The following is a 26,809-nucleotide window of genomic DNA, read 5'->3' on the forward strand; positions in this document are numbered from 1 at the left end:
AGGTAATATTTTTTCTTGGCACCAGAAAGATAGTTCTTTGACCCCAACAACATTGACCTTAGTTTGACCTTAGTTTTTCTTGATCGTGGTTATTCTGAGGTTCTTTTTATGTTGATGCAAAGATACTGTTTCATTTGTCCTTTTTTTCCCCCAGCTGACATCTATTTTTTTAATATTTATTTATTTATTTTTATTTTTTCTAAATACAGTTTATTGCCAAATTAGTTAATATACAGTGTATACAACGTGCCCTTCATTTGTCCTTTTTAAAATGAATTATAAAGTAGCAGACTAACTAGGAGCATTTCATGCTGCTATATAATGCCCTTTTGCTCTGTAAATGACTTTAATTCTAATCACATTGAGCATTTCTAGTCATTAGTTAATATTTTCCTTTTTGAATTTCCATATTGAAATTAATGATCTGTCTTTAAGTAAAATTATTTCAGCAATTGCAGTTCTATCACGATCCTAGGATGCTAATAACAAATAATTAAAAACTGTTACAGATAGCATTTGTATCTATATTTAAAAAGCTTTTCAATTGACCAAGCAGATGTTGTTACAGATTTTTGTCTTTGATATGATAAATCTCCCATTAATTTTGAAAATCAGGGTTTAAGGGTTGTGCTTTCAAGTTTTCCATAGTTGAGCTGCAATTTGTGAAAGTTCAAGCAGCTGTACTGGGAAACCATTTGACAACTTTGTAACTGAGGCTCTTTTAGGCAGAGACTAAGTTCTGGAGCTTTATGTTCTGTATTTTATGTTCAGACACATGTATTTGAGTTTCTTCTTTTTTGTGGGTCCAGAAGTGTCTGTGTGTAGTGTATTCTCTCTCTTTTGTATACATGCACATATATGTATGTTTATACATATATGTTCTCTTTTACATACATACACACATATATATGCACACACACCTACATACATACACATATGCGTGTGTGTATGTGTATTTTACATTGTATATCCAACCTAAGTTGGAGATAAAGATGCATGGACTTTTTTCAAAATGGAAAAATTTTCAGCTTAAGCTCTCACTAATTAATTTATTTTCTCTTGGCCTAGGTTGAAGAAATTGTGGATATTGGATCATTTGCCCCAGAAGACATCCATATTCCTAAGATTTATGTACATCGCCTTATAAAGGGAGAAAAATATGAGAAAAGGATTGAGGTAATTGACTTAGTTTCTTTGTTAGAATTTATGAATCTGATTATCAGAGATTATGTGCCCCTGGGGCCATTCCAGATGATAGGAAATTAAAGCTGAATGGAAAGTCCTGCTTTGGATCTTAGTAGGAGCTTCTCATGTGTCCATCCTAAGGGGACATGATCATCTATGTTATTGTCCAGCCCATTAGTGCCTTGTGTTTACGAAAGTGTGTATCACCAAGGTACATGATTCTCTAGGCTGTGTCTTCCAGGCTTCTGTAACTGTCCTAATTTATTACACTGCATAGTTTTGGCTGGCTGTTCTACAGGGTAGGGAAGGCTTTAGCCCTGCTGGACTCTTAGTGTTTGATTATTCAGAAATGTCTATCAATCTTAAAGTTGCTTTGCAGTATATAAAGTCCAGAAAGTCATTCCCCTCAGTGTTGGGCTCTGGGCAGCTGGGTGGATATGAGATCATGGCAAGGTGTAGGCAAGGGGTAGGCATCAGGGGCATTGGAGATGTTCTAAGGCTACTGAGAGCGTGAAGAATGCTCAGCTGGACCAAAAGTGGTATCAAAATTCATAATTATGTAGGGTTCAGCAACAGAATAGACATGCAGTGGGAGATACTGGGGAATCAGAGATACCCTCTACCTTGCATCAAACAGAAAGACATTTTGCAATCTAAAACTAAGTTCAAGGGACTGAGAAGAGAGGATGTGGGACATTTGCAAATAGCAACCAGAGTCTATGTCAAGAAGATTTAGTAATGGAAATAGTTTCCTGGCTGGTTTTTGGATATTTTTATGATTTCTGTGATGCGCTTGTAGCAAAACCAGTCCAGACTCTTCAGGTGGAAATACGCAATTGGCAGTAGCGACACCTGGTGAACACATTCTGACAGCCCGGCAAAAACAGAGTCCCAAGGTCTGTTCCTTGTTCTTTGCTCTGGCTCAATCCTTGAGCACCTGAGAAGAATTCAGTTGTAGAAGTCTTAAGACTAATAGTAGCAGCAGTCAGTGTGACAGCAACAGAGGGATTACTTGCTTCAAAAAGACAGAACAGATACATCTTTCTCTTCAAACAGATCTGGCCTCTTTCACTTCTTAAAAAATTATTTCTGTCATCAGATACCACCCATGGTATTCTTTAAAAAAAAAAACAAACAACTCTGTTATATTGTAGATTTGCCTCATAGTTTTAGTAAAGGGAGAGACCTACGTTTTTTTCCAATAAAATTTTAGATTTCGGCAGTGATAAAATACAGGGTATACCTCAATCATGAATCATTTCTGTTTATTTTAAAGCGTTTATCAGTCCGGAAAGAGGAAGATGTAAAAGCCAAATCCGGTAAACCTGGAGATAATGTAAGGGAACGTATCATCAAGCGGGCAGCTCTTGAATTTGAAGATGGCATGTATGGTATCCTTTATCTTTCTGGGACTGGGCAGAGGCCTAGCCCTCACTTTTTCTTGTCTTTGTTTAAAATTGCATTTAATGTTTAAATGCTTTTAATGTTGCTGTTAGCACAGAGCCCAAGGTGGGGCTGGAACCCACGAACCATGAGATCATGACCTGAGCTGAAACCAAGAGTCAGACCTTTAACCAACTGATCCACTCAGGAGCACCTCCCTCACTTTTTCTATATTCATCAGGTGCCTAGGCCTCCTGCATAGTGATTCTTTTCTAGTCCATTGTAATTTTTAAAACAATGGATAAATTTTTACAAAGTGTGGCATATAACCTAAAGATATCAAGGTATATGAAATTAGAATTATCTGTTTGCCTTCTTAAAGCAAAATGGCAACTAAAATTTGCTTAGCTTTTTTCTAATATACAATGGATTTCAGTACAATTTGGCATTTGGCTAAAGGTTATTGGGAAAAGAGATTACCCAAGATGAAGGTTTCAAATCTCTGAAGTACTAGTTATAACAGTGCTATTTACTTTTTCTGTGTTCTGACATTTGCATACTCATTGAAACATAAGATTCAACTTCTTAACAACCGCTTGTTTCCTCTGCAAAGATCCCATGAGCGTACCCATTTATGTCTAATGCTTTGTAAGGGTATTCAATGGACAGTACAAATTCTGCTTTAGATACTTTGTCAAAAAAAGAGATAGGTTGAGATAATGTAGTACAATTATTATTGAGATTAAAAAATTTTTCTTAATGTTTATTTTTGAGAGAGAGAGAGAGAGAGAGCGCGCGAGAGTGCAAGCAGGGGAGGGGCAGAGAGAGAGGGAGACACAGAATCCGAAGCAGATTTCAGGCTTTGAGCTGTCAGCACAAAGCCCTACATGGGGCTTGAACCCACGAACCACAAGATCATGACCTGAGCTGAAGTTGGATACTCAACTGATATGTTGAGTCCCTTATTATTCATATTTTGGATGTGAGAGCCTCTTCCCCATTTTGCTAGTTTTCAGTACATCAAACATTGACCTATATAATTCATATAACAAGTAATGCATATAAATACAAATAGTGTTTGATAAAATTAGTATTTGTTGAATGGCCTTACTTAAAGGCCTAGGACAGGAGGGACTAGAAACATGACAAGAGTCTACATTCTGCGAGCTTCCCTGTCCATGAATATCATCTTTCAGACTGAAACTGACTGGGAAAACTTTCTTTTTACCCCACCACCTCATTTTTCTCTGTTTTCCAGTTTATGCCCTGTGTTATGGTGAGAGTTCACATAGGAGAGTGGAATATAATAGTGCCTCCTTTTCAGCTCCTCTATCAGCAGGATATAGAGCCAGCCAAGTTAACTTAGCAGGTAAAAGCTAGGCCCTGGGATTTCTTCTCACTTCCAGCCATTTGGTTACCCATTGATATTTAAATACTTACTGTATGATAACACTAATTTTAATTTTTTTTTTTTTCAACGTTTTTTATTTATTTTTGGGACAGAGAGAGACAGAGCATGAACGGGGGAGGGGCAGAGAGAGAGGGAGACACAGAATCGGAAACAGGCTCCAGGCTCCGAGCCATCAGCCCAGAGCCTGACGCGGGGCTCGAACTCACGGACCGCGAGATCGTGACCTGGCTGAAGTCGGACGCTTAACCGACTGCGCCACCCAGGCGCCCCTGATAACACTAATTTTAGATACTAATGGCTTCTAGGTGTTCTTTATTCACCGTTAATCTATTACCTATGAAAAATATTTGCAAGTCAGTTCATATAAATGGTCTTCCCATATCACCTGCTCTTTCTCAACCCAGAGTATATAGACCTCTTTACCCCTAGCATTTGACCCACTAAAAAGTATTGAAGAATACTCCTCCTGTGTCACGTCCTGAAAAAATTATAGAATACAATGAAAGCATTTACGTAGAAGCATTGTAATGTAGGTTGCCTTTATCTGAAAATACTCCTAATGGAAATAATATCTCAATGTGGTCTGTACATCACTGTGAGAAATAAAGTACAAACTATGCTAGCTTGTGATTTGTAGATGAGTTAAGTAGCTATTGTCATAGCTTCATCGAGTTCCTGTGTCTGTGAGCAGTGACCTGGTTCATGGAGTCATCCTGCCCCCCTCGCAGTCTGTAACACGGCAGCACATACAAACTTTATTTTTTCCAGCTCTGATTCACAAAGATCTCACTGTTACTGGAATCTCATCAGAGTGCTGTCATCCTCTGCACTAATTTCTGGCTGGCGTGTGGTGGTCGAGGAGAGCATGGACAGCAGTTCCAGGCAGAGTGTGTGTATCTCTGATCTGAGGAGCCTGCTTGTGTTGAGAGGCAAGATTAAATCTACACCATCACATACAAATCGGGACCCAGTTTTGGTCATTTGAGGAAGAAGATTCAACACTCAGCTACTCTTTATATGGTCTCAATTATATTCGCTAAAACTTACACGCCCCCCCCTTCTTTTATGTCCTAGAGAAGATTCACTTACCAATGAATGTTATCTCAGTGACCCAAAGGAATCGTTACAGTTTTGGGCAGACATTGGTATTGTCAGAAAACTTTTTTTTAGTTTAAAAATGATAGCCTTTTTTGAGAATATTAAATCATTATTTTTAGTTGGAGTTTTAAATAGTGAAAATTGCTTTTAAACAAAGGTCAAGCCATGTTTAATAATATATCAGTCATAATAAGTAGTAATAACATCAGTTCAAGTTTGCTAAGCACATTAATGAATATAAAATATGCCTTACAATAAAAATGACCTCTTGGCTAGTCTTCTGAAGCCACTACTTTGTTATCTTTATGGGAAAGCATATTAATGTTATTGAAATTAGAAATTTTCTTTTTTTAAAAAATTAGAGGGGCGCCTGGGTGGCTCAGTCGGTTGGGCGTCCGACTTCAGCTCAGGTCATGATCTCGCGGTCTGTTAGTTCAAGCCCTGCGTCGGGCTCTGTGCTGACAGCTCAGAGCCTGGAGCCTGTTTCGGATTCTGTGTCTCCCTCTCTCTCTGACCTTCCCCGATTCATGCTCTGTCTCTCTCTGTCTCAAAAATGAATAAACGTTAAAAAAAAAAATTAGAAAATAGTGCCTCAAGGATGATGGGAGAATGTAGTCAGTGATTATATTCAGAGCAAGTGCCTTTAGAATTGAGAAGTTCAGATTTATATATGTAGGAGATTTATGGCATAATCTCTTTACCTGTTTTGCAGTGGACCTTAACATCTTTTTTCCCCAGCTAATTTGGGCATAGGAATCCCACTTCTGGCCAGCAACTTTATCAGCCCAAATATCACAGTTCATCTGCAAAGTGAAAATGGAATCCTGGGTTTGGTAAGACCAAAATTAAAGTTTTCTTTATCCAGTCTCGATGGAGAGTGAAGTAGTCTATACAATGAAATCTTCTGAGAGTTGTTAGCTTAAAGTTCCCCACCTTATTTTTTATATTTTTGACATCATAATAAAATATTTTCCCCCATAAAACAGTGGTAATTGTGAGCATGTAGTGTTGTATTTCATGTAGGAGATGGTAGTTCCCTGACTATGTGAGCTTTCTGACTGCTCCTCTTATGTTAGCTTGTCATTGTCTACCTCCCCTAGTGTACCTGCCTCAGAGAGACCTCACAGTGTCCGGTTTAGATAACTATTTCTAACTTTTGTGTGGTTGGACAAGATAACGAAGGTCATTAAAAATTCTGTATTATTATAATGATCAATAAGATTCTGGATGAGTAACTGAAAAGTAAGGTTTTTACTTGAGGAACAGGGACATTTTTTGACAGTTGATGAATTTCAAAAATTCCTCTCACCTAATTGTCATTTCAAGGTCAGGTTGTTCGAAAGGGAAGAATTTTTCTCTTCTTCAAGATTAATCTTCCATATGAGCTCAATATTCTCATAGAATTCGTGCATACTTTTTATTCAATATTATATTAAGAAATACTTTTGCTTCCTGGATGACATTTTTTTTAAATAATATTAACTGTGGCAGAGGTTATTTATAGTTTGGCCAATTTATAAGATTTTTAATCTTCTGTTCTCAGTAGATCTTAACTGTTAGTGCAATAAAAACTGTCCATATGTAAGATGTATATCCAGTCTTTAAAACATGAATAATGATCATGAGCATACAGTTGACATGATCGAGGCAGTAATCTTGACCAATTTCAAAAGCACAAAACTTACATGAGTCTGAATAAAAGCAGATTCATATTACCATCAAAGACTCACATATCTTCAAAATGTGATTATTTATAGAGTGACCAGTCCCCTCATTTTGAAGACAAGGTGTATCTTACCCATAGTCAATGTTTGAAGGAAAATTTACATAGTCCTAAAACATAGTTGCCACTTCAGTTTATTTAAATGATATATGTTTGGTCCCTCTTTTTGGAAGTATGTTAGAATTTCCTCATTTTTGGTTCTGTCTTGTGCCTTTTTTCCCTATTTCTATTTCCTCATCTTTTGTTTACTATATATTATGTTATGAAACTACTCACCCGATTGAAGTAATGTAGAGGTGCCTTGTAAAAATACATACAAAATTAAAAAGCAAAATTGAGAGTAATCAGGCAAAGGAAAAATAAAAGCTTCACAACTTAGGTGTTGTGAGAGATAAGGTTAGGACTCCAAATTCGGGTTGTTAGATGCTGTATACCAAAAAATATGAAACTTTGCCTCCCCAGATCCTTCCAGTCCAGTAGGCAGCCATTTTGTTTATAGTCACTGATGACTACCAGGAAGATTTATGGATAACATTGGTTGCATAATAGGTACTAAATAATTACTTTTTGTTTTACTGACCTATATTTCTAATAGCTTAACATTTCTTTCAAACTTTGGTAATTTTTAGGAAATAGTTTTTGTTTATCACAGTTATTAGTGTAGGAAAGACTAATCAATAGAAGAAACAGCCATGAAAACATTGGAATTATTTTTAAAAGGTTCACCTCGAGTCTTTTGATAGTAATTTCCCAACGTTTTTAGAGAAAGAAGTCATTTATATTACAATTTTAGTGTATGATTCAGTGAAGAACTTCTTTTACTAATTGAACTTGTGCTTTGACAGGGTCCATATCCGCTACAAAATGAAGTTGATGCAGATCTAATCAATGCAGGTAAACTCCCTCATTACGTGCTTTTCCAATGCTGTTAATTTAGGGTTTTTTTTTGGCAAATAAGAGTAAGGAGTTGGGCTTGATTCTTTATCTTTTCTTGGAGAGTGCTCCACTGTGTTTTTCACTGAGGAGGGGAGAGAGGACTTCCTAATCTTTTCTTTGTCTGGTGTGCTTATCGTCTCTTGTTTAGGGAAGAATAAGATAAGGGAGAAATTGTAGGTGGAGTTACATATAGTGGCAAGAGCTTTGGTGGGTAGATCAGTCAGGGTCCTGGCTATATGTATAGAGCACTCCCAAATAGGGTAACGAATAGAATTAAAGGAAAGAACAGTTTACAAGGGTATGAACAAGACTGAGGGAAACCAGGAAAGGATGGTGAAGCACCACAGGGAGTTATTGTCACCCCAAGGCCTTAAGGGACGGTAGTGGGAGAGGGCCACCTAATAGGAGCAATGGTCTTTGATGGAGAAACAGCCATCTTGCAGAAATCTGGGTGAGGGATGGGGGCTCTTCTGTTGGACCTTCTGCTTGTGCCTTCCATTGGCCAATCCTAGGTTGAAATATGTCTGCCTTTTTATGATGGGGTGACAAGTGGATCCATCTAGGCAAAAGGAAGGATCTGGCACACTGGGGTTTTTGTTCTGAGCAATATTTACTGTCCCCCTAGTTGTCATTGGAGTAGGAGAGCATTCTTCAAGAGTTCAAGGGTGCTGAATGATGTACTCTGCCACTCAGTGTGACCCAGTGATGTGAGTAATGGAGTTTTTTTGAACTGGGACTCAACCTGTCTTTATTCCCACATGCATATGCTTTGCCTTTTTTTTTTTTTTTTTTTAAATTTGACTGTGACATAGAGTTGCATGTGGTAGCAGCCTAGAGGAGAAAAAACAAGCCAGACCATCTGGTCATTGTCACTGCCCATGCTTGAGGTAACACTGCCACCCTGTTGGGGCTGAAGATTATCCTTAGATTGGGGCTGCTCATAAGAAGCTGATTTTTATATCCTAGCATGATTTTCTTTGCCCTTTTACTCTTATTCACTCTACCCCCACAAAAGTATTATTTCACATTCAAAAATAGTACATGTAAATCTCAGAAGAGAAGCAGTATTAGCTGAACATAAAGGCCAGCTGCCAAGCAGAATTGATGTTTGATACTTAGAATTTTTGGAAGTAAAACTGCTTCTGGTTGAATAGTTGAATTAGCTAACACGACTCAACCCTGAAAGGCCCACTGTGATAAAGCAATGACATTTAACTAAGGCTGTAATTTAATTGTACTGTACCCTTTAGCAATAGCTCATTGATCTGTGAAAATATTTGCTGCTTGGTTTAATTAATTTATGATGTTAGTGAGTTATTTGCAAAATGAATAACTCCCATTTTCCAAATTTTAGGCCTTAGTTCATAAAACCCACTTCCCTTGGAAAAGTAGTTAATCTTTTCAGTGACTATTGGACAGTAGCCCTATTTCTGATTCCATGAGCTTAAGAGTAGCTCAACCCTAATGAAGCCACTAGTTTTATTATTTAACTTCTGAAATACATTGTATAATCTTTGACTGCTTTGTAAAACAATAATTCATTGCTTTTGGGAAGCCAAGCTGCAAATCAGTTTAATAGTATTTCAGCTCCTTCATCAAAGTTCTTTTTGGGATTTATGTTGCTTTTGATTTTGGAGCTGCCTAATTTAGGGAGGAAATAGTTTGAGCTAAAGAACCCAGAATATATATTTGTGGTCTCCTCAACTCTTCAGATTTGGAAGTTACCTGCAAGACCCATTGTTTGTGTTAATTTGAAAGGATTTTTACAGAAATCCTTTGGAATGAATACCAAGAGTTACATTTCTGGGTGTAATCAGTGTATTAAAATTTTTAGATAACTATTTCTAAGGATCCCTTTTTCTAAATAATGACTTCATGGGTTATGTAAAAATGGATTGCCACTTGCATAGCACTGTTTGGTTTGTGGCATACTTTCTCACACGTGTTATATACCATTTGGGCCTTAAGTAAAAACTTATTGTACAGATTGGGAAACTGGGGCACAGAAAAGTGATGTGATGTGTTCAAGATCCCATTGCTAGGGACTGGACTCACACACAGCCTGCTGTCCTGGCCCCTGGCCTTTTCCTCTACACATTGAGTTGAACCCACTCCTAACCTGAGTTTTACAAATGTTCAGAAGGCAGTGCTGACAGCAGCATTTCAGAGGTCCTGTTAAGATTTGGAATATTCCAATGCAATTGCGCAACTTTCAGTCAGTCTCATGTTTTAGCTTTCTTTTTTTTTAATTAAAAAAAATTTTTTTAACATTTATTTTTGAGAGAGAGCATGAGTGGGGGAGGGGCAGAGAGAAAGAGGGAGACACAGAATCCGAAGCTGTCTCCAGGCTCTGAGCTGTCAGTATAGAACCCAATGTGGAGCTCGAACCCACGGACCATGAGATCATGACCTGAGCAGAAGTCAGATGCTTAACTGATGGAGCCACCCAGGTGCCCCTTAGCTTTCATATTAATGTACATTTCACATTTTTCTCTACTTCTTGTGTTTTCTTATTTTACTTAATTTAAAAATTTTCCTTTATTAAGTTTACTTTTTGAGAGAGAGACAGCGTGAGTAGGGGGAGGGTCAGAGAGAGAGGGAGAGAGAGAATCCCACACAGGCTCCGTGAAGGGCTTGAACCTGCAAAACTGTGAGATCATGATCTGAGCCAGAACCAACAGACACTTAACTGACTGAGCCACCCAGTCACCCCAGGTTTTCTTATTTTAATATCAAATAATGTTTTAAATGACTTACCTTTGGTTAAAACACCTTTAGAAAGAACCACCATGTTAACCTCATGGCCTGTAAATATCCTTGGCCCCTGTCATGTGCTTCTAGGGCAGTGGTTCTGAATGAGCAGGTGGGGGATTTTATTCCCCTGGGGACATTGACAATGTCTGAAGACATTTTTGATTGCCAGTGTTATTGGCAAGTAGTAGAGGCCAGGAATGCTATTAATTATCCTACAATAATGTAACAGCTCCCCTCAAAGAGTTACCCAGTTCCAGATGTCAATAGTGCCTTCTCTCGAGGTCCTCGTGCCACAGCTGAAGAATCATAGGTCTGCAGACTAAGAAACGAATAGTACAGCGTTCACGATCTATCTAATGGCTGGGACTGCCCTCTCTAGCTTCATCTTCCACTACACCCTTCAAGGACTTCTGTGTCCACCCATACTGGACTAATGGGTCTATTCTTTTTTTTTTTTTTTAATTTTTTTTTAACATTTATTTATTTTTGAGAGACAGACAGAGACAGAGAATGAGCAGGGGAGGGGTAGAGGGAGAGGGAGATACAGAATCTGAAGCAGGCTCCAGGCTCTGAGCTGTTAGCACAGAGCCCAGCGCGGGGCTTGAACTCATGAACTGCGAGATCATGACCTGAGCTGAAGTAGGATGCTTAACCGACTGAGCCACCCAGGCGCCCCCAAGTGGTCTATTCTGATCATGCTTCATGCTTTCCCTTCTCCATGCCTTTGCTCTTCCTGCATGCATCATCAGATTCATTTCTTCTGTCCCCTTCTTTCTGCATCCCCATCTCCTTATCAGTAATTTCCTATTGAAATGTGTTACACTTGTCCTTCAAGCTCCAGTTCATTTGTCCTCTCCAAATCCTCAGAAATGTCCCTGCTTTGAACCTGTAACACATCTAGTGTCTTTCATTTTGCCTTGTAATTATTCGTGTATATTTGTCTCTCTAACTGAATAGTATATTCCTTTTGCTTTGAGTGGTGGTTCTCGAAGTGTGGTCCCCAGACCTACAGCATCAGCATCACCAGAGACTTGTTAGAAACAGAGATTCTCAGGACTCATCACAAGCTCACTGAATTATGAACTCTGGGAGTTTAGCTCAGAGATCTGCCTTCCATGTGATTCTAATTGGTGTTAAAGTTTGAGAACTATTAGCTTAGGACGTCTGTGTTTTGGTTTGTAACACCGTTCAAGGCACATAGCAGACATTTTACTTGATATTGAATAAACACCACGTTAAATCATGAGCCCAAGGACTCAGTAACTGTGAAATTGAATAACTGTGTTTGCCCAAATATTACGAAAGGATCTAGACAAATGCAGAAAAAAACTGGAGGAAACAGAAGTCAATAAGGAATAGGCAAATAAGAAAGTTCTTTTCCTTTAAAATATTGATTGTATTGTTGATAACAGTTACTTATTGACCAAATTTGGACATTGTATTTGGAAAGCATGGATTCAACTTTAGGATATCTATTTTTACTTAGATATTGGATATTTAAAAATACTGACAACTAACTTGGCTTCCAGAGAATGTAATTTATAAGATTGCAGAATGTATTAGCAGGTACCTGACAATAACTATATTTTATGAGAGTTGTTTTCTGGGCTCTTAAATAAAACTATGCTTCATAAATCACATGGGGAGAGCCAAGACTCTCTCACTGATCTCCAGCTTTCCTGTGAGCGATAAATAATGCCTTCTACGTACTGTCAGCTGGTGGAGATTGCCCTTTGGAAGTCATTGTGATTTAGCACGTGAAGAACAAAGAATTGAGATTTTTATGTTTCTCTGCTTTTTTGTCCTATACATTCTTGCCCCTTGCACCTCATAGGACTGGTCAGGAACCAAATATACTGGATATGGAAGTTGTGTTAGGATCAAGTTTAGTTGTATCATGCCTATCCTGAAGCTTAGAGTTCCCAGGCTGGCGGTATAACTCTGCCACATAAGCCAGTTGCTGAGTAGCATTTATCCCTACAGGGGCGATGGCATTATTTCTTCTACAAGTAGGTTCGGAGTGAGAAATATAATAATAGTGACAATAATGAAGCTTGTGTTTATGGAGTCCTTTCTCTGTGCCAGGTACCAGAGTAAGGACCTTATTTCATTTAATCCTCCAAATCCTAAACCAAAAAGCCCCTCCTGACCACACCAGAAAGTACTCTCCAAAGATTTTCATCTTACAGTATTTTGAAAGATGTGAAAATGTTTCCCTTGTTTAGAATCAGACTCCTTTTGGGAATAAATATTTCAGCATGATATAAATAGACTGTTTCTCTCTACTCGAGCTCAAATGGAGAGGGATATTGATGGAGAATTTAACTTTCAGGCAAGGCTTGAAAAGCTGAGGGTACAGCTGTGTTGCACAGCTGGGCATGATCTGACCACCCTAGTCCTGTTGTGTCTGGGAGCTTTTCTCTTTTCCAACCCTGGTATCATAACTTTTCTTCCCCTTCTATTTGACTGCTTTATTACACTGGGATAATGCATGAGGTGTTCTCATACAGTTGACTTCTATTTGGCAAAATGGCATGTGAGTCCTTTTCTAGTTGAGGCCAGATTCTTCTCCTGGGCACTGTACTCACAGGAAATAGATCACAAAAAGAAAGCAGCTGAAATACAAGTCAGGTGATACTGTTGGTTGTGTGAGGACAGGATGAACTTGAAGATCCTTTTCAGCTCTTTAATTATGAGGTGTACATTTTGGTTGAGATCTTTCCAAGAGGACCTCTTAGAAGTTACCCTTAAAAAAAAAAAACAGTTACCATTAAATACATGAGCCAGTATTAGGATGTTATTCCCTGATCTCATCAAAGTCCTATGATTTTAACAGAAACTTAGAGGATCAAGAGAGTTGAAATATGAGGCAGAGAGAGATTAAAAGAAGAGATTCAGGCCTGATGATGTTAAGGAATTAGGTGGGGGGAACCTTACTTTCTAGATTATTTATTGTTTTTTTTTTTTTAAGAAATATCTGAGGAGCATCTCTTGTGTCATTTCCTTCCAAGTTGCATATCTTTGCACACAATCTCTTTGCTCCAGTGACTTAGAGTGTTGCTAGATGCATCCCAGGGGCTCCTTTTTCCCTCACGGTCATCAGCATTTAGCAGGGGCTTGTGGAGGCAGTGGAGGTTGGGGAGAGGCAGAAATGCTTAGAGGTGATAGGGGGTGCTTTGTAGAGAATTACAAAAACAATAAGAAAATTCAAAGTTGGTCTTTCTATTATCACCATGCAAGGGCAAATCTGAACAATACTTGTGACAAAATACTCCTCTTCACAGGGTGACAGTTCCCAGTGGATCTCCCACAACCCCACTGCCACTGCTGTTTGGTTAAAGAGGTCTTAGTTCTTTAGGAAACAGAGAAAGTATAGACCTCTCTCTACATGATTTCCACTCTTAGAAATCTAATAGCCTTTTCTTTCCTTTGTTTCCTTTCTTGTGTATGTGTGTTTAGGCAAGGAAACAGTTACTGTTCTTCCAGGAGCCTCTTACTTCTCCAGCGATGAATCATTTGCAATGATTAGAGGGTATGTAACAACGGAGCCCCTCGTGTTTCACATGGCGTGGAATGAACTGAGTCATCCTCTGAGCGTGTTAGCAAGACTCCGAAACATAGCCACGTCTCCCAGCCAGCAAATGTTCATGGGCTTGGCTTGTTCAGTTGCACCAAGATGTGAAATTATTCACATTGAATGTTGGGAATTGGAACATTCATCTCACAGTTATTAAAAGAACCCCCCCAAATGGAATTTATATCTGTGTGCTGAGTATACCAAAGTAAATATTTTTAAAGTTCTTTCTAAGGATCCTAACGTTTTCTACAAAATTGTTTTCATTTTCTAGCTAGCGTTTGCCTTCAAATCAAGCCACATTCTCCCTTACTGAAGGAAACAGACTCACCGTGTACACCTGTTTTTTATTTGTTTTTGGAGACAATATAGGCTATATTTTTTTTTAAAGAACTCTTAATGGTTATTTCTCTATACCAGCTTGAGCTGGTTGATTTTGAAATCAGGTGTTGGGTAGGAGAAAGCAAATTTATTTTGGTGGCTATAGAATTATTTTAATTGCTGGCAGTTTCAAGCAAATGGGACATAAAGCTTACAAAGTTTGCTTTATATTTCCTTTTCTCTCTCTCAGGGGCCATGTGAATCTAACAATGCTAGGAGCAATGCAGGTTTCCAAATATGGTGACCTGGCTAACTGGATGATACCTGTAAGTACACATTTTTCTTCTGACTTACGCTTGGGTCAGAGTAGTTATTTTTGAAATACTAAGAAAAGTCTTGTTGAATTGCTATGAGAGCACAATATAATTATTACAAAAATGAAACATTTTCGTAACATTTAATATTTTGGTCAAATTTTGGTAAAACAGCTACTGAGAACTATTTGGCTTTGCCCGTTTGCTAGAGGACTAAAAGGCAGGATCAGGGTTAAAACACAATTTTCCATGAGAACAGAGAATTGGGGAAGATTGAAAATAAATGGGCTGGGGCGCCTGGGTGGCTCAGTCGGTTAAGCGTCCGACTTCGGCTCAGGTCACGATCTTGCAGTCCGTGAGTTTGAGCCCCGCGTCGGGCTCTGTGCTGACTGCTCAGAGCCTGGAGCCTGTTTCAGATTCTGTCTCCCTCTCTCTCTGACCCTCCCCCGTTCATGCTCTGTCTCTCTCTGTCTCAAAAATAAATAAATGTTAAAAAAAAATTAATTTTAATAAAAAAATAAAAAAATAAATAAAAATAAATGGGCTAATTCTGATAAAGATAAGAAATACAAATATTATAGCTAAGTTTTTATAACTAGAAAGAACAAAAATAAATTTATTAATTTTATGTTAATTCTGTATTTTCTCATTCATAGTGATTAAAAAAAAAAAAAAAAAAAACCTCTCAATTGGTCATGTGACCTCATAGGTAATCAGTCACATTGTCTTCTCTTATGGAATTCAAAACTTGTGATATTTAAACATGCATTTGAAATGCAAAGTTTTATTTACTAATCACCTAAATCAGGGAAGAAAGCATAGAATTAGCTTTGGAAAAAGGACTATAATCAGTTGACTTAATTTATGAGTGTGGTTTGTTACATACCAGGTTGTTGCTTTGTAATGTGTTTGTGGAAACAATAATGAGTGCATGTCCATGATTATGAACTCATTTTGGCTGGTAGCTCAGGTTACTCTTTCTGGATGTGTACTTCAGGATTTCTGTGTGTTTTTCTATATCATCAGCTACAAGGAATTTGTTTAAGTAACTGATGCTGGTGTTCTATGATTTGAGAGTTTTTCTGAAATCACTTAGATATTTTCCTCTAGTAATCTTTGAGGAAGGTGGATTAATATAGTTGATGACAGTGTTAGAGATTGTCTTTAGCTCTTTTGATCTAATATACTGTGAAATATTATTTTAAGGTTTGAATAATTAAGACCCTGGTCATATTAAAATCACCTGAGTATTTTAAAAAACTATTGATACCTGGATCCCACTCCCAGAGGTTTCAATTTAATTAATGGGGGATGTAGCCTAGGCACTGGGCATTTTAAAAGCAACTTTGATGATTACCATCTGTAGCCAGGTTTGCGAACCAGCATATTAAAGAATGATCGTAAATCACAGACTGTAAGGGAGAGAGGCACCGAGCTGGCTCACTCAGTAGAGCATGTGACTCTTTTTTTTTTTTTTTTAATTTTTTTTTAACCTTTATTTATTTTTGAGACAGAGAGAGACAAACCATGAACGGGGGAGGGTCAGAGAGAGGGAGACACAGAATCTGAAACAGGCTCCAGGCTCTGAGCTGTCAGCACAGAGCCTGATGCGGGGCTCAAACTCACGGACTTCGAGATCACGACCTGAGCCGAAGTCAGACGCTTAACCAACTGAGCCACCCAGGCGCCCCTGACCATGTGACTCTTGATCTTGGGGTTGTGAGTTTGAGCCCCACGTTGGGGAATAGCGTTTACTTAAAGTGATAAAAAATAATTAAAAAATAAAATGTAAGGGAGAAACATCATTGAACCACTAATATTAGGGAGTATATTGTTATTTTAGCTTAAACATGTTCATTCTAAATCAGCCATGGTTATAAGAGTTGGCAGCTTTTGGAGGCTTCAGAGAAATCAGGGAGGATCTCCTGAATATTGTACAGTGAATCAGATTGACAGTTTATGGGAATACTTACTTGTGTAGAAAATCAAAATACATTTCTGTTCTCAAATTTTTAGAAAAAGACCACATGGGATAGTTAGAAGGAGCATAAAAAAGTAAGCTCTGGGTTCTAGCCCTGACTCTACCCAGTAATTAAGGTGTGACCTTGAACATGTCACTTAAACTCTTTGGGTTAAAGCATCCCTATCTATAAAATGAAGAATTGAGATTAGCTAATTTCTGGTGTCTCATTGGGGTCTCCTAGCTCCATGGATGAGAGCAAGGGCCTCGGAGTGAGATAGACCTGCGTTGAAATCCAATTTTTGTCATTTGCTAGCAGTGTAACTGAGGCAGTTGCCTACTTTTTCTTCATCTGTAAAATGAGGATATAATACTACCTACTCTATAGGATTATATAAAGGAATAAATGATATAGTATATACAAAGTACATATCATAGAGCTTGACAACATAGTACAAGCTAAATAAATGGGTTGTTATTATTTGACAAGAAGGAAAAGTTGGAGGTACCTGGCAGAGAAGGGAATAGAATTAGTTACTATGGACAGAAACAATAGAGTTTTAAATATGTCTGTATCTCTAAGTCTAGAGATAACAAGTTTGAAACAAAATTTAACAAGTTTGAAATCAATTTGCACAGTGGTCCCGAGTATGGAGCAGAAATATCATCAACATATTGTCTTTAAGGAACATAGGCATCTTTAAAAAGTCAGTGTATGTCTTGTTTATATTATGGTTTGGCACCCAGTGAAGCTGGAAGCTCGCACAGAGTATACCTTATGTAGTTGTCATTTGTAGGAAAGATTTTTCAACACGTATCACGTTTTTATATATCCTGTGAGGATTCCTGTGAGTGATTAAAAAAAAATCAGTGTTGGTTAACTTTATAAATAGTCTTAATACAATTGGAGCTCATGCATTTCCAAATGACTGGACCTAGTGGGGCAGTGATGGAGAACTCTGGAGTTCTGAAGGAACAGAAACTAAGCATAAAAAATGTTCTTGTGTCTGGTTCCACTCATTTGGTAATAGAAGATGGTAATGTCATTTCTGACGAGCTTTTCTTTTTTTCCTTTAATAAAAAAGGAAAAAATTCCTTTTTTTCCATAATCACTTCTTGGATTCTTTATATGTGATGCATAGTGTATGTTTTTGATTCTTTTGAATGCAGAAGAGTTTAAGAGTCAAGACCATGAACTTTAGTTTGTAATAAATTTGATCTGAATTTTAGTTCTTCCTCTAACAAATACAATTTGGAGTACATATTTCTGTTAGGATTAATTGAGAAGAAAATTAAAGTGGCCACTAAAAGAATTCCACTAAATAGTGGCTATTACTGTTATTTCTTTCATTCCTCTATTGCTTAACATTAAAGAGGGAATATTTGCCTTAAATTACACTGATGTAAGCAAGACTATATTTTACAGTAACTAGTACTACCTGCTTATCCTCAGTTCATGTTCAAGTGCCCAAAATTAAGCCCTTTGAGGACATATTTCTGGCTCTTATTGGTTATGGATAAGGTACAGTCTATCCTTCTTATAGTTTCAGGGAGCAATCTATTTCTATTTGTCTCAAAGATTTATGTTGATTATTAAAATTTAGATATATTTTTATTGCAAGATCTGGCAGTTAAGAAGCTGAAAAGTTCAGCTTTATTATATCATTTTTCATTTGCTTTTATCTTTTTAGTGAGTTGAATAATCTTTCAATGGTTGTAAAGCGTTGAGATTCTCTGCATCATGGCATCCCCATCCATCATCACGATGTCAGATTACAATAAACATTAAGCTTTTAAGGCAGGCAAATTGTATGGATGCTATTTGTCTTATCCTTTAATAGCTTCTTAGTATGCAGTGTTGATCTCCTGTACACAGATTTTGAAAAATTCTGCCCTGAGCATCTGAAGAGAGAAAATGCGACAGAATAGTAGTTGGCTCCTTCGAGTTCCCTGATTATCGTGATGATGGTAAAACCCCTGATGATGGTAAAACCCCAGGCAAGCTACGAAAATGTGGACAGATGTGCAGCCCGTTGAATCTGCATTCAGAACCTCTCTGGCTTTCCTAGTGCCTATTTTTAGAAAACAGCTGCCATAGATTATTGACTTGTGAAGGGAAGCAGGTGTGTACGAGCAGCGATGGGAGCTGGTTGTTGAAAGCCTGCAACAGGGGCTTGCCGGACAGCGCTGCTGTGTGTGAGCGAAACGACAGCCGAGGGCTTGTTGCTTCTGTGTGGGGAGAAGTGAAATGAGGGATTTTTTTCTTTTTTTTTTTTAATGAGGGATTCTTAGGGCAAAGGAGAACAGGATGTTTTATGTTTGTTTTTCCCTCACATTTTTAACTTTATTTGTGCATTTTAAAAGAAGAAATACAAATGGGTGTACTCATGTATGCTACATGTCTGAGTGCATAAAATTGGTTTCATAATTCTAGTTGTGTCTTTTTTAAATAAGCTAACTCTCTAGTCTTCTGACTTGTACAACTAAGGCATTTTGTGTTCGAGATTTAAACAATGTTATGTCAATTATATCTCATTACAGCTGGGAAAAAGTTTAAAAGTTAAAAAAAGGATTCAATCTGGTGGTTTAATTGCATCAAGTGTAGTCCAAATATTAAATCCATAGATACAGGTATAAAAATATAAAGATTAAAGTAAGAATAAAGGTATAAACTTACAGATATAGATATGGATTTAACGTATATTTGTCTTATTTATTTGGCCCTAAGGCTCAGGAAACTACAAACTATGGGTAAGGAAAATGGTGGAGAAAATATGTATGTGTGGCATTATGCTTTTATAATTATTCGGTAATGCTTTTGCCATATCAGTGTAATGAGGTGAAAGGTATACAGAACTTTGGAATTAGACAGATCTATGCGTAATTAAATACTGGTTCTGTCACTTACTGGTGGTATGGCAGATCATTTTATCTTGGTATACTCTTTTATAAAAATGATAATGTTTAACTCATATGCTTGTGATGGGGATTAAATTAGTTCATTCAACAAATATTTATTAGGCACGTATTAAGGGGCATGACTGTTCTTGCCTCTTAAAGATGCAGCAGTTAACAGAACAGATGAAATTCTCTGTGTTCAGGTAGCTGATGTTCTAGTGGGGGTCAGCACATATGGCCCATGTGCCAAATCTGGCCCACTGCCTCTTTTTGAAATGAAGTTTTACAGGAACACAGCCACATCTGTTGATTTATGTATTACCTGTAGATGCTTTCATGCTGCAACAGCAGAGTTGAGTAGTTGCAACAGAGACTGTATGCCTGTCAGTCTAAGACATTTACCATTTCACACTTTATGGAAGAGTTTGCCAACTCCTGCCTTAGATCATTGGTTTGAAACCTTTCTTTTCTAATATAAGTATGTGATGCTATAAATTTCTAAACACTATTAGTGAGATCCACAAATGTTTATATATAGTGTTTTCATTTTCATTTTCTCTTCAAAATATTTACTAATCTCTCGTGTGATTTTTTTTTTCTGTGACTTAATGGTTATTTGGAAGTATGTCATTTAATTTCAGGCATGTGATGATCCATCAACACAAAACTTTGTGTTGATCTCTAGTTTAATTATCTTGAGGTCAGAAGACATACTTTATATAGTTTCCATCCTTTTGAATTAGAGATTTATTTATGGCCTAAAATATAGTCTATCTTAGTGATAGACTTAGGGACTGTTCCAGCTGTATTAGAAAAGAATGTGTATTCTGCTCTTGTTGGGGAGAGTGTCCTGTAAGTCAGTAAGGTCAAGTTGGTAGATAGCATTCATGTTTTCTATGTCCTGTCAGTTACTGAGAGAGGAGTAATGTAATATTGAGCTATAATTGTGCATTTGTTAATTTCCAACTCAGTTGTGTCACCTTTTGCTTGTAGATTTTAGAGCTCCATTATTGTATTAGTACACAGTTAAAATTGTTATGCTCTTTTAACAAATTAACTTCTATCGTTATATTGTACTTTATCTCTGGTAATATTTCTTATTCTGAAGTCTACTGTCTGACATTAATATATTCACTCTGCATGGTATATTTTTTTCCATTTTTCTACCTGCAACCTATTAATGTCTTCAAGTGAGTTTTGTAGTTAATATAGTTAGGTTTTGTTCTTTTATCCAGTTTTATAATCTGTGACCTTTAATTGGAGATTTAGGCCATTTACATTTATGTGATTATCAACCTGGTTCGGCTTAAATCTGTCAGCATGATTTTTTTTTCCCCTCATTTGTCCATCTGAGTTTTTATTTCTCCATTCTTTTAGATCAGCTAAGTATTTTTTATGATTCCATTTTATCTTCACTGTTGATTTCTTTTTTTCCCCAGTGGGTCCTCAAGGATTTACAATACACATCTTTTATTTATCACAGTCTACTTTAAGTATTATCTTATTATCACTTTACATATAATGTAAGAACCATACAACTGTAAACTTTTATTCTCTGCCCTTATCCTATTTGCTGCTGTTGGTCATATATTTTATTCTGCGTCTGTTTTAAACCTCATGATATTTTGTTATTATTTTTATTCCAAATAGCCAATTCTCTTTTAAAGAGATTGAAAATAAGAAAAAAAAGTGTGTTTTTTATATTTTTATTATATAATATAATTTATATATAAAAGTTATATATTTTGCATATTTCCCCACATATTGCTCTTTCCTGCACTTTTCCATTACATTGATCCAAATTGCCATCTGATGTTGTTTTCCTCCCCCTTAAAGGACATCCTTTGATGTTTCTTACAGTGCAAATCTTAAGGATGTCACTCCAGTTGATTCTTTCAATATTTGCTTTTCAACTTCGTTAAATTTAGTTGAGAGAAGCCTCTAGTTTCAGTGTAATTAGCCCCACTACTAAAGTTATTTCCTTTTGAGGGCTCTACCATGTATTATGAGGCCTTTCCCCTCTGGCTAGTAGGAATGTGAATTGTTCCCAAACCTGCATGAGTTCTGGACATTTTTTGCTTAATATTTCCTAGTGGTTCTTTTTCAGGCCTTGACTAGTTTCTTCTCCTATATACACACATTAGTACTCTACCAAAGGCTTGAGATGAATCCTTTCTGCAAATCTGTGAGCTCTTTCTCTGTGTAGCAACCTCTGTTCTGGTATTTTGAGATACATAGTCAAATTCTAGTTGACTTGGTCTCTCTGAACCCAGCAGGACTACAGGATCCCACCTGAGTCTCTCTCCCTGCACTGGTTTCCTCTCTCCAGGCAGTCGGCTGGGGCAATTATTGGCCCACCTCATTGGCTTTCCTTCTGTCAGAGATGACAGTCCTGTAACTGCCTTTTTGCTAATATCTGAAAGCTACTTTTTCCTGTATTGTTTAATACCATTAATAATATTTTTGAACTTATGTCTTTATATATTTCTTGGATGATTTTCTTAGTATAAATCCCCAGAAGTAGAATACCTTGGCCAACTTTTTAGGGTTTTGATGTTTAATGAATTATGGTCCAGAAAAACTATCCCAATTCACACTCATACTGTTTTCATTCTCTTACCAAAGCTGGTATTTTTTTCTATTGTTTCATTTTTCATTTCTTTAAAAACTGCCATCTGTGACTGTTTAAAGAGCCAGCAGAACCTTACTCCTCTGAAGGAGCCCTTACTCCTCCTCTCTTTTGTTCTGGAGGCCTTCCTTTTGGCTTTTAGCAGTTATTACCTCTTATCAAATATTGTTCCAATGCTGCTATCTTTGCTAATTTTAAAGATCACATTGATGGTGGCTGTTCTCAGTGTTTGTGAATGTGTCTTAACAGACCAGCTGTGAGAAGTGTGTGTGTGTGTGTGTGTGTGTGTGTGTGTGTGTGTTTTCTGTATCCAATATGTTGAACAAGCTCTACATGTGGGATGAAATAAAAACAGAGCTATTTTTATCTCCTGTGGTGTCTTTAACTTTATTTAGTTAGGGAAGCTCTCCTTCTGAAATGACATTTCAGCTCATTCTCCAATAATATAATAACTGTCACTGGATCAGTTTAATTCACCAATTCTGTTTTGATTCGAGAATTACAGTCCAGTTAAAAATAGTGACCATTGCTTTAGGATACATTTAAAACCAGTACATCTCCTCTTTCTCTGGCTCTCTAACTATAGACAGGACTGGCTACCTGCCTTTGGGAAATGTTGTGTGGTGTTGTTCGGCTTCTTTCTTCACTCGTCTCCTCCCCCAATTCACTGTTTGGCACCTACCTAGGTAGAAATTCAGGAGAATGGGAAAAAGAGGAAATAGGGTGGGCAAGGTCTTAAGTGGCTAGTAATGCTATGAGCTGGTTCCCTGCTCTCTGGTCCTTGCAGACAAAGCTAATTCCTTTTTCTGTGTGTGTGTGTGGGGGGGTGGTCTTTGGAGACCCCTTTCTGGGTCAGCATCCATCCTGATTGCTGGATGCTTCCCTTGCAGCTAGATGCTTCCCTTGCAGCTCCTGGTTTTCCTGTGGTCCATTTCACACATCCTCCCTTGCGTAGCATCCTGTTGAGAAAGTGTTAAAGCATCTTTAGTCTGGCCTTCTTATGACCCACACCTGGGAAGCTCTCACTCATTTCTTGTCCACTTTCGGTGGTAGTCATGTAGTTACTTCCCCCAAACAGTCACTTCAACTTTCTCTAGTAGAAGTTAGGTGTGCCATTCCCTAGTTGTGTCCCGACTCTTCTCCTGGAGACAAGGTGCTCTGAAGTTGTCATACAAGCTATGTGGTCAGTTGAATGAGGGGCAGGTATACACCTGACCCTGTCCTTGGTTGCTGGGGCAGAGGGAGTGGGACCACACCATGCTTTTCTTCGAAGTCCTTCACACACTGTCCTCTGCTATGGCCTGCTGTACCCCGTGATCTTGCCAGGCATCCCAAGAATCTTGGAATTTGTTTTTGACCATTTTCTCTGTAAATTCTGCTTCTGAGATCTATCTTACATGCTGGTATCTCCTAACTGTCACACTTGTATATCCATCAAAACAAGATAAAAGAAGTCCCAGTTTAATATCTGGTTACTACCACAGTTTCCTTCCTCTGAGCTCATATTCAGCTAAGCCTTCATACATGCAGGGATTTCTTCCATCGTGTACATTAGGGTGGTCCTCCAGCTTACTCTGTTTCCCAGCTGCCCTAGACAGAAGAGAGGACCATGGAAGAACCTAGCCAAGCTCTGTTTGTTCTAACTGGGGAATAAAAACTGCACTGACCCCTCGTTGGCAGGGGTTGGGGAGAAGAAGAGGAAGTGGAAGGGGGAAAGAGGAGTGTTCAAAACAAAAAACAAAACAAAACTACTGTGACCCAGCGGATGGACCTTTACTTCCCATGCCAATTTAAAGACCCATTTAATGCTTGCAGAATTTCTAAGAGCAAAGAATGATTCCTTCTGGTACAGCAACTTAATAAATGAGCATACATTTTTAAAAAGACAAGTTAATATTAGTGAAATTTATTAGAAACATAAGCTGTTCATTATTGCTCTTTACTTGGGTACTATATTTAGTTATTCAAAAATACTTTTTATCTGTGACTATCTGGAAAACATGTTGAAAATTAATCCCTAGTTTTGTGGTTTACATCCAGTATTTTTCAGACTAAAAGTATATTTATAGACTAACCTATTTGATACATTAGTTTTATAAGGAATTTTCCTCTTACTTGGAGGATATTGTTGGTGGTTAAAAGCTATGATTAAAGTTTAAAAGTCACAGCTAAATTATAAATCCAACATTTTTAGAAGGAAGGAACTAATAGCTATTAAGTACATGCCATTGGCCAGGTACCATTTATTTGTATATTTATTGTAATTTAATCCTTATAGAATATTGATAATTAAATATATGTTATTATAGATAAAGAGACAGATCAGGAGTTAACTATTCAAGTTTACATCTGTAACCAAGTTACAAAGTGGGGATTTGATCATAGTTTTCTTTGATCTATGTATTATGTATTCTACCACAAGGTTCATTTGGGAAGTGCATTAACTAATGCCTTTCATGATGGAAATAAAACTACCTGCAAAGTAAATAAATATCCTTACAGCATTTCTGTAAACTTGATAAAGAAATTATTGTTTCATTGTGTGGGATAAAACCTATTGCAACAGGAAGGATGCATGTTGTATATATGATACTAATTCAAGCTGGAGTTTTGAAAGGTGCTGCATTGAGCATTTGCATGTTCTGTTTTCTGCATATTATCATTTTTTTAAGCTCTCACTCAATCTCTAAAGTCTCCACTACCTAATCACATATAAATAACATAAATCTCACGTATGAAGTATTTTATCCATTTTATTTACCATTTTGTTTTTTATAATGTACCAACTGAGGAGTCCTTTGGAAGAGTCCAGGTTTTCTACTAGGATTTTTATAGTTTTAGTTTTAATATTTCTTAAATGGAAAAGTTGAAACATAACTGTAGAAACATTGGAATCATTGCAAACAGAAATCCTAAATAGAAGTTAAAAAAAATTAAGATCAGAAAGGAGCAATAGCAAATTCATTGGCAAATCAGCTAACTCAGCCTAGGTCCCAGCCCCCAGTGTCAATCTTGTAAGTAGGCAAAGAGATATGAGAATGTGAAATAGACTTTTCTTTTTGGAAATACCAATTCTCAGGGATCTTAAATATATTTTGTCTTTTGATTGCTGTCTGAGTCTTTTTTGGCTCTGGAGGAAGGAAATATTTCCCTCCTTGCTATGATGCATATGATGTGTTTGTGAACAACTGCTTAGTCCTAAGAACTTTGTGTACTGGAACTCCTCTGTGTATTCAAACCAGAGACTGAAAAGAAGATGAGCTAAACATCTGACTGATTCTGAGCCATGTCGCTACCCAGCCTCCCAGCAGCTCTTGTAAGAATTTGACCATATACCCTCCATATTCTTTGGTGTCAGAAAGCGGATTCATATGCATAGAATGGGAGTTTGGTTGTCATCTTCTCCTCCTCCTCCTCCTCTCTCCTTCTCTTTACAGAGAGAATGAGCAATGAATAAGTTTGATATTTTCAATTATTATCCCTTTGGCTAGTGATGTATTTGTATGACTCAACAGCCCCTTCTCATTAAACAGCCCACTTAAAAGAAAGGGATGAAACATTAAAAATGATAGATGATGTCTCTTAGAAACCCATTATTAGTAATTTCATAAATAGTGGTGCTGCTGATATAACTTAGCAGGGAATAAAGCTAAAAGGCTGAAGACAATATGACCCTGCCACCAAAAGCTAATGAATCTCGAAGACTAAATTTTACTAAATAACTGGATTTGGCATTTCTAGTTGATGAAATCTTTACTTCTTACTTTACTCTTTGGTTTAGAAGTAATTTTTGGTCGGCACTTTTATTAACAAAAAAATTTTATTAGAGAAAATATCAAAATATATACAAATATAGAATAGTAAAATGCACATATCCAGTTTATACAATTATCCATTTGTGGCCAATCTTGTTTCATCTATACTCCTATTCACTTTCCTCTTTGCCCCAGATTATTTTGAGGCAAATCCCACATATATTATTCTATACCCTGATATTTTAGTATTATCTCTAAAAGGTAAAGATTCCTTTTATGAACCACAAATCTGTTATCTCATTAATGGTAAGGAATTAAGAATATAATTTTAACATAGCCATACAGCACCCTAATTTTACTGATGGAGAACTTGAATCCAGAAAAATGAAGTGACCTTACTCAGATCGTAAAATTAGTAACTAAGCCAATCCTGGAGCTTGTCTCTCCTGTCTTATAGTCTAATAATTCTTTCCATGACATGAGGAAAAGTTTACTTTTGAAATACAACATCCAAATGTAAAGAACCTTCCATTTTTCTTTCAAATACACTTTGATGCATCTTTTTGTCTGTGTGAAGTGTCTTAACCTTTCTAGACCTCAGCTCTTTATTTTTAAGGTGTGGTGAATGAGATGGGTTTTATTCAACAAATTCATTAGGAGTTTTTTGTTTGTTTGTTTTTGGTATTAGGCATATTAGTCACTGTGAGTAGAGTGGTGAACAAACTCAGTACTGTCTTCCTCCTTTTGAATAATCTTTTTTTTGTAGTGAATATGGTAAAAATAGGGGTGAATGATGGTACTGTGCAAACCCTTCTGTACATTAAACATTAAATATGTTGATTTAAGAATACTTAATAGACTTAACTAT

General features: G+C 37.2%; 1 protein-coding gene across 2 annotated transcripts in view; it reads left to right on the top strand.

The window, feature by feature from the left end:
- OXCT1 (3-oxoacid CoA-transferase 1) overlaps positions 1 to 26,809 on the top strand; it is a 147,225-nt gene that overhangs the window by 68,513 nt on the left and 51,903 nt on the right. For both annotated transcript variants that reach the window (XM_042950990.1, XM_042950981.1), the window contains exons 8-13: positions 1,069 to 1,176; positions 2,462 to 2,576; positions 5,816 to 5,910; positions 7,646 to 7,694; positions 13,950 to 14,022; positions 14,636 to 14,711. In XM_042950990.1, the coding sequence (XP_042806924.1) occupies positions 1,069 to 1,176; positions 2,462 to 2,576; positions 5,816 to 5,910; positions 7,646 to 7,694; positions 13,950 to 14,022; positions 14,636 to 14,711 (516 nt within the window). The remainder of the gene's footprint in view (positions 1 to 1,068; positions 1,177 to 2,461; positions 2,577 to 5,815; positions 5,911 to 7,645; positions 7,695 to 13,949; positions 14,023 to 14,635; positions 14,712 to 26,809) is intronic.

This window comes from Panthera leo, chromosome A1, assembly GCF_018350215.1.
Source record: "Panthera leo isolate Ple1 chromosome A1, P.leo_Ple1_pat1.1, whole genome shotgun sequence".
In the NCBI taxonomy this organism is placed as follows: Eukaryota; Metazoa; Chordata; class Mammalia; order Carnivora; family Felidae; genus Panthera; species Panthera leo.